Source organism: Genypterus blacodes, unplaced genomic scaffold (genome assembly GCF_046128005.1).
Source record: "Genypterus blacodes isolate CSIRO-AG114 ecotype Tasmania unplaced genomic scaffold, CSIRO-AGI_Gbla_v1 ptg000022l_1, whole genome shotgun sequence".
Taxonomy (NCBI): domain Eukaryota; kingdom Metazoa; phylum Chordata; class Actinopteri; order Ophidiiformes; family Ophidiidae; genus Genypterus; species Genypterus blacodes.
In genome coordinates this window covers 353,786-361,686 of record NW_027466835.1, presented here as the reverse complement: position 1 = coordinate 361,686, position 7,901 = coordinate 353,786, and the positions used below count along the sequence as shown (strand labels likewise).

Genomic DNA, 7,901 nt, shown 5'->3' with positions numbered 1-7,901 from the left:
TGATGATTTGAACTACTGAAAATCAGTCAACCCAGACTGCAATGACCACACATTGTAACTGACTTGACTCTTGCTGCAGCAATAAATTCTCAACCCAAGTGTTCTGAGGTCTCCGTGCCTGAAAAAAAGAATTTTCCTGACAGAAGGATATAAACTACAATGACTTTTCCTTTGTCACAACACACATCCTGTATGTGTGTGTGTGTGTGTGTGTGTGTGTGTGTGTGTGTGTGTTCGCAAAAACACAGCTCTGCACAAACAAGAGCCAATACCCACTCCAAAGAAAATAATCTTATGTAATAATCAGACAAAAGCAAGTTTTGTCTGTTTGATTTATGAAAGTGTTTGATCGAAAGAAATTAAAAAAATGTTTAAGGACTTTGTGTTAGTATCAGTTACACCCATTCTGAAACATGCTCGGGTTACTGAAGCCAAATAAAGAAAATTACACCTGATTATAGATTTATTTTCCATATTTTTCAGTCTTGAGTATTTTCAAATTCCTAAAATGAGCAGGAATAAAAAACACATTTGCAAACACCTTTCACCAAATTTTCATTGCTCACATGAAGTTAAAGGCTGAGGTGAAGAAGAGAGACACGTGTAACAAAAGCATCTTTATTTGCCTATCCTCATATTCAAAATAAGTGAATTTATATTATGAAATGGGATTTGTGTTCCCTTACAAAAATACCAAAAATAGACAGCGATTCAATGGAGTTTAGTCTTTGAGCTTTAAAGTCTCCAGATGCATAGATGAAGTGGATAAAATAGGGAATAAATATTCCTTGGGGTTAGTCTGGCTTTAGATTTTATACCGCGCAGTCACCGGGGTCAATGGCATTGGTGTCACTGCTGTTGATGGTGTCATCTGCGTGGCCATTCTGCTCACCGTGGTTACTGTGGTGACTGTGGTTACTGTGGTGACTGTGGTGACTGTGGCGATCAGTATCATGATTCATCTGGACATATTCCACCGACCCCTGCTGAGAGAGAAGAATCAGATGATTGAAAATAACAGTGTGATTGCGTGATCATGGTGAGACAGCAAGACATGCCAGGACTTTACTTTGAGACATGGAACATACAGTTTTAAATTATCTGTCTGCAAATAATGAAAAAGGTTCAGTTGAATTTAGTTAATTTGTATGTGTCCACAAGATGTTTCTCTAAGCAAAGACAACACATTTATGAGTGTGTGTTCATGTGTACGTGTGTGTCTGTGTCCGTGTTTTGCAATACAAACACATGCACGTATTGTGCAATAAGCAAGATGAGTGAGTTGAGTTTTGCTCTACTTACGCCATTGGCCTCCTCTGGGACTTCTGCAAGAAAAACACCAGAAGAAGATCAGGGTCCCACAAATCAGAGGTCCCACAAACACACACTTATGCAAATATATGCTGAACATACCAACAACTCTTCCTAGCCTACTAGTGAGTCAACTGCTCTGGTTTGTTTCTTGAGAGGATCAAATATTCTTCAGTTTCTTTATAAATGTAGGTCTTTTTTGGGAGGAATGATTCAAACATGCAAAATAAAAACACTTAAATGGTTGCCGATAGGATCAACTGGACTCTGGTTCATCCATACTTTCATCCTTCCTCCTAAATATGTTCATGTTGAGAGCAGAGTCAGTGTGTCCCCCTCCTCTTCTGCTGCGTCATTGTTTGGTTCCAATGCTCTGCAGCTGACATTTGTTCTCTAAGCCAATGACTGAACAATGGAGAAAATAGATGGTGGATGAATGTTTTTCTTCCACAGGAATCCAACAATGGAGTATGGAGCACACTTGGCTCTAACGGATGTACTCCCTGTTTGGCTCTGATTGTTTAAACAGGAAGTTCCCTTTGACGAAAGCAGGAAGTGGACACCTGGCGACTGGGCCCTCTGTTTTAATGGGATATTCTTCCACTAACAATGCAGATGTTTACAGTTGGAGTTGCTCCTGTTTCCTGGCGCATTTTTCAAACACCAGAGAATGACCTGGTTTGTCTTATTGAAGAATATCAGAGAGGTTTCAATAAGGAAGAGGATATCAGTTGTACCTTGCTTTGAGTTCCTCACTTCGCTGTACACCGTTTCTGTGCCCTTCATCACCGGAACTGTCACGAAAACACATAAACACGCCATGCTTTGAAACATAGTTCTTAAGGTCGTAATAGCTTAGATTTCTGACTGATTTATTTCCAGGAACAGCCTCACCTGCGCAGGGATCAGCCTGCTTGGTCTGCACCTCAGTGTACTGTGGTTCTGGGCGCTCGGGTGAGGCCACACTATTCTGGTCATCAGACTCTGCAGAGGAATGATCTGAGTCAATGTGGCTGAATTCATACATTTTCAAACGATTTTAAATCCAACAGAATTACAATTGAATTAGTATACAATGAACAAAAAACTGCTATAAGACAATACTCACCAGAACCTGACACATGTTCACTCCAAACACTCCGTCCCATCACACCTGGAGTGACTGACAAAACCACAAAAACAGCAGATCACCTCAGCTGACTCATCACAGTAAGAGTCAGTTAGACCGAAGTAAAAGTATAAGAATTTCTCATTCTTCATTTTCTTCACTTTGTTTTATAAATTATTTCTCAAAATATTTGGACAAATTTTTCTTTCAGAAGATGCCTAATACTAAAGTAGTGGAGTGAAACAGCATATTCGATTTCCGCCATGTAGTGAAGTAAAAGTATTCTCCCCAAACAGACTGAAATACTGTAATGTGTTAGTGTTTGTTTTTGTGACTTTATAGCACAGGTATGAGTGCAACAGCTCTTACCGTTGGCCGTCTCATTGGCCTCTGCCAGGGTGAGGCTCAACCTCTCTGTTTTGGTGCTGGCTGACTTCCTAAGAAAGGGTGGACACCAACATAATCAGTGCTTTCAAACAGGAAACCTTGGTGTGGGCGTCGTGTCTGCTCTCACAGCTCACATTACTTCACCTATGGAACACTGATCTTTGATAAGAACATGGAGGACCTTACTCACACTGACAGCCCGCCTGTTCTTTTCCTCATAAATGGAAGAACATCCTTTTTGGAAGCGATAAAAAAAAGGAGGCCACCAATGAGCAAGATGCAGAGGACGGCAATGAGGCCTTTCTTCCAGGCTGCCCACTTCACTGTACAGCATACATGCATGGAGAGATATGAAATAGTTTAGAATATTAAAACAAAATAGCATTTACATATGTAGGTATATGTAAATATGTATGATCATTTTCAAATGTATAGCCAGTGGTCAATTAAATTTCAGATAATCTATCAGATTAGATTATAAAGATAAAAGGGCTAAAGCAGATGATGATGATGATGATAAAACACACCTCCAATCGTGACCGTGGAGCTGCGTTTGACTTCATTGGCTTGGTTGTTGCTCTCACAGTAGTATCCCCCACTGTGCTCTCCTCGGACACCTTTGATTATGTGGGATCCTTTGGGTCCAGTGGGGGTCTGGGTGGCCAGAGAGCCCTGTGTCTCAGTGTGGTACCAGGTGAAGTTGACGGGTAGAGTTCCTCTTGCCACGCTGCACTCAAGGGTCAAGTCCTGCCCCTCAGAGACATACCCAAAGTTGGGCTGGACAATCAAAGCTGGTTTCGACACCGGCTCTGCAGCGGGTGAAATGGAAGCAATACAATACAAATACAATTAGTCAAAGGATTACAGAATATCTACACCTGAGCACAAACGGTCCTGCATATTTGATTATTATTATATTGAATGTCTTACCTATGATCTTGGTTCTTTGTTCCAGCCGATGCCCTGAGCTTATCATCGGTTGGGTGAATACGTTGTTCCTTGCGTGACAAAGAAACTTGGGGATGTCTGAGCTCTTTTGGACAGCTGGGGTGGAGAAGATGGCCTTGTCCCCCGGCCGGCTCACCACCTTCACGTCAGGCTGCCTGTCTGGGCCGTACAGGGTGTAGGTGATGGGCAGACTCCCGGTCTCACTGAGACAATGTACCAGGAAGGGCTTTCCCAACACCAATCTATCCCCCACCACACTCACCATCGGCTCTGAAACAGGAACTGGGGATAGAAAAGAACACAAAAATAACAAATAGCATCACTGTTATTTATCTGAAAAAAAGTAGCAAAAAACTCAAAGTTGTCCATGAGGGAGTTGTGGGCGATTTGATTCTTAGTAAACGTATCCAGTGCAGATATAGAATGCAAAAGAGTACTGATTGCTTCTTATTTGCCATCAGATGAAAGTTTTCAAGACACAAAATTAGATGGCACAACATATTAGAAGGTGGTTGATAAGACGGTTGAGTAACGATGACTTGCCTTTGGCTTTGACGACAAATGTTTCACTCGCTTTGACGAGAAAATTGTTTCTCAGCGTGGTGGCTGCAGCTTTACAGGTGTAGTTGCCGTTTTGAGAAGGACTTGCAACAGTGCTGTACGTGTCCATTTGGATGAGTTGGACGCCGTTTCTGTAGATGGAGTACTGTATGGTTTCATTGCTGATCCGCTCGGGTGAGTAAATGGTAACAGAGCAGGACAGTGTGAAGCGTTCTCCCTCAAATATGTCCATGAGACTCAATGTCAGCTGTGGTTTTGAGAACAGCTCTGAGTCAGATAGAAAGAAGAAGAATTATTACAGAAGACGTGTTACACAGTGGGTGTGTATCATTTTGAGCACAGTATTTGTTTGGTGAGTTTCAGTAGGATTCTGGGTACTTGCCTTTGACTGAGAGTGTAACATAGTTTTCCTTCTGCACAGAGTTCCATTCTGCCTTGCAGACAAGCTCGCCAGAATCTCCAGCCTGTACCGTCATTCGATGACTGAGGCTGACAGGTTTTTGCTTTAGGATGCTCTTGTCTTTAGTCAGGTACACCTCAACGTTCCTTGTTGGACTCACCACACTGCAGACCACCTCAATGATGTCCCCCTCATAGACATTGGTGGAGGGAATCACGTTCATGACAGGGGAAATGTAGAGACCTGAAATTCACAACTCAAAATAGTCACAGACTTAATAACTAATTAAATTAATGTGATCAATCTCTAATGAAAACAGATCTTTATCTACTCACCTTTGACAATCACTTGAACCTCGTTGCTAAAGTTGGAGTGGCCCGCATCAGGAATCATGGGGATATTATAGTTGCAGGACAGGACGCTGTCTCCAACCTTCCTCAGGACCAGCTTGGTCTCCGACGAGTTCCCACTGGGCCCCACCTGCTTAATCACTTCTATAGCTCCAGATCTCAATTTCTGATGAAAGCGGAAGATCAGGGCTCCTTTCTCGTTTGGGGCACTGCAGGTGGCTATGAGCTCCTCACTCTCGTAGAGTGTCGTCTTACTCAGGTTAAGGATCGGGCTCTGCAGGCCTGCACAGGCAAACAAGGAAGAGAGGAAGAAAGAGCAGAAAACATGAAGTACAAGGATATGAGAAACATAATGCTGATGGTGAGATGGAGATATTTTGTTCAGTGTTTATGCTCATTACGGTGTCAAATTTTTTTCAATATAAGCATACAAAGAATTGTTCCAGTGGTTTGTGCTACTCACACCCTGGGTCCTAGTTTATATGTGTATATGACATCAATGTTTAGTGTCAGGCTTTAGGAAATTGCTCAGAATGTTCAGAACAAATCTATCCAACAATATCTTGTGCCACTCCATCACTGTGATTGTTACCTTCAACAGTGAGTGCTTGGACAAAACTCTCCTTTTTCTTCTCCTCGACTGTGACCTGACATTCATAGCTTCCAGAGTCGGCTGCTCTGGCTGGGTTGATTTCATACTCGACTGCGGTGTCGCTGGTGGTTAAAGAGTGGACGGGAACGTCGTACCGCAGAAACTGGAAAATATGCGTGAGGTGAAGCGAGGGGTGATGACTGACGCTGACCTCACAGCGTAAGATCACTGGTGTCCCACTCGCTACTGGACTGCTGGGTAGGATTGTTAGGCCAACGGTGTCTATGGTGTACACTGTATGTCACACACATACACACACACACACACACACACACACACACACACACACACACACACACACACACACACACACACACACACACACACACACAGTGGGAAGTAGTGGGAAGTGGGAAGGAAAGAAAATGATTAGGCTTGCATGTATTACCTATATCACCCCAACATTAGAACCTCAGGCAGCAGTCTATTCTAAGATTCATTATTCTCTCCTAAGTAAAGGTGAAGTCTGGAGGAAGGCGCTCCTCCCTTGGCCTCACTCTGCTGCGCAGTAAGCCAGAGCTGCTGAAGGAAGGAAAAAGCTTTGACAAACATCGCCTGACCTTCTCCCCGTGGAGCAGCTGTGTGATTTATCCCAGATTCTGCTCTCCCAACAACACAATGTAACCTGCCAGAGCAGCTATGAAGCAATTGTTTAGTTCACATCCTCCTTGTAATGATTTCAACAAGGGCACTGTGATGTAAACCAGCAGAGACAGTGAAATGGCTCAGCCACTGTAGAGGCAGAATATACAGACGCTGTAGCGATTTCTTTTATCACATCGGCACTATTATAATCTTATCTAGAGCACAGAAATGTCCAGAGAGCTTTGCATTTTAATTTAGTTTGCTCTTGGTTGAAAGGTATTCAAACAGGCTGCCCCTAAAGACAAATAAAAATACTCTCACTAAATGTTACTTAAGTGTCAGAGATGCATAACACAATGCCCATTTCCTTCAAAAATATGTATGTAAAAATATCTTTCTTGTCAAACACAGCCTCATCTCAAACTGTCGCTACGTTGGAGAAGCTACAGCTGGTAGTAGAGTAGTAGAGTCAAATATCTGATCCATACTTACATGACTGACCCCTGGCACATTGGCCTGTGAGAAAAGCACAAGAGAGGAAAAGACCAGAAAAAGTCAGAATCAGACGAGACTAAAGTGAAGGAAGAGCAGAGCGGGGCGTCCTTACAGAAGTGTATCACGCTGGTGAGCTGCAGCAGCACCAGCAGCAGGTTGGGGGGTCTGGAGTCCATCCTGAGTGATGGCGGTCAACTGCTGTAAGATTAAAATAAAGCCGCAGGGGGAAGAAGGAGACGCTGGCCAGGAGGGCGGTCAGAGGGACAGGGGTTGGCCACAGGAAAGGAGAGGTGGAGTGTGCAGAAGACAATTTGTGTGTTTCTACTGCGTGGGTACTGAGGGGGGGTGTTCTTCAGCTTATCATGCTTTCCTTGTGCTGCTTGATTGACCAGGAAACGGATGTTACTTCCTCAGGATCTAGCTTTTTCTCTGGCTAAATGAGTCATAGTCATTATGTCTGTTTGTCTGGACTAGTAGCTCACTTCTTCTGCAATCCACTATTTGCTGAGCTGTTATGCTGAAGTCTGAAATGAGTTCCATTCTTCTTACCAACATACATGGCAACAATAACACCCTCTCTCTCTCTCTAATTTGTCTCTCGTTTGGGTGTTGATGAAGCCACCAAATCATTAAAATGGCACAGATTAACTGCAGAGTGTGCAGGTAATTATAGGAGCAAAGCCACTTGAGTTGGATTAGGGGAGATCTATACTAATGGTTAGGTCAGAAATGCATCAATCTTTAGTTCAGTTCAATATCCAGTGACAATGTATGCATACACTGACAAATACTTCAGATATTCCTGGACAAGACAGGGTACATTTTGTATACAGTTATTGAAGTTGTCATTGTATTTTGACATCACATTTCAAAGTTACAGTTTACTTCAATTCCTGGAGAACTCATCACACATTTATATTCTTATTGGAACTTCTGTGTCACAGATGCAGATGCTAGTGGGTCGTAATATTACTTTACTATTACACATGTGTAATATTGTACAATGACCACTGAGAGGCGCCGAAGATTAACAGATGTTGGAGTGAAAGCTTGATTCGATAACACTGGAGGTCTGCAGCTTCATCTGCACGGAGCTCCCACTCG

At 42.9% G+C, this 7,901-nt stretch overlaps 1 protein-coding gene and 1 long non-coding RNA gene across 2 annotated transcripts; one reads left to right on the top strand and one right to left on the bottom strand.

Annotated features, from left to right (window-relative positions):
- Positions 1–780: 780 nt before the first annotated feature.
- Positions 781–7,263, bottom strand: pecam1a (platelet and endothelial cell adhesion molecule 1a). Its single transcript, XM_076143186.1, has 15 exons — positions 6,910–7,263; positions 6,795–6,818; positions 5,658–5,951; positions 5,051–5,347; positions 4,698–4,958; positions 4,298–4,582; positions 3,737–4,036; positions 3,334–3,615; positions 2,997–3,129; positions 2,789–2,856; positions 2,420–2,473; positions 2,206–2,295; positions 2,049–2,105; positions 1,303–1,325; positions 781–983 (listed from the first exon to the last, which is right to left on the bottom strand). Exons 1-15 carry the CDS (start codon positions 6,971–6,973, stop codon positions 813–815), a joined length of 2,403 nt encoding a protein of 800 aa, XP_075999301.1. The 5' UTR covers positions 6,974–7,263; the 3' UTR covers positions 781–812.
- LOC142992677 (uncharacterized) lies at positions 947–4,178 on the top strand. The gene is made up of 2 exons (XR_012961061.1): positions 947–1,039; positions 3,762–4,178. It is a non-coding gene; the product is annotated as an uncharacterized LOC142992677 (long non-coding RNA).
- Positions 7,264–7,901: the final 638 nt, after the last annotated feature.

Excerpts from the sequence above, each read along its gene's own strand:
- pecam1a (XM_076143186.1), bottom strand. The coding sequence starts at position 6,973 with ATGGACTCCAGACCCCCCAACCTGCTGCTGGTGCTGCTGCAGCTCACC. Across the intron at positions 2,474-2,788 it reads GGCCAATGAGACGGCCAACG|TCACTCCAGGTGTGATGGGA; the intron begins GTAAGAGCTGTT and ends TGGTTTTGTCAG. Across the intron at positions 984-1,302 it reads TCCCAGAGGAGGCCAATGGC|GGGTCGGTGGAATATGTCCA; the intron begins GTAAGTAGAGCA and ends CTCTCTCAGCAG.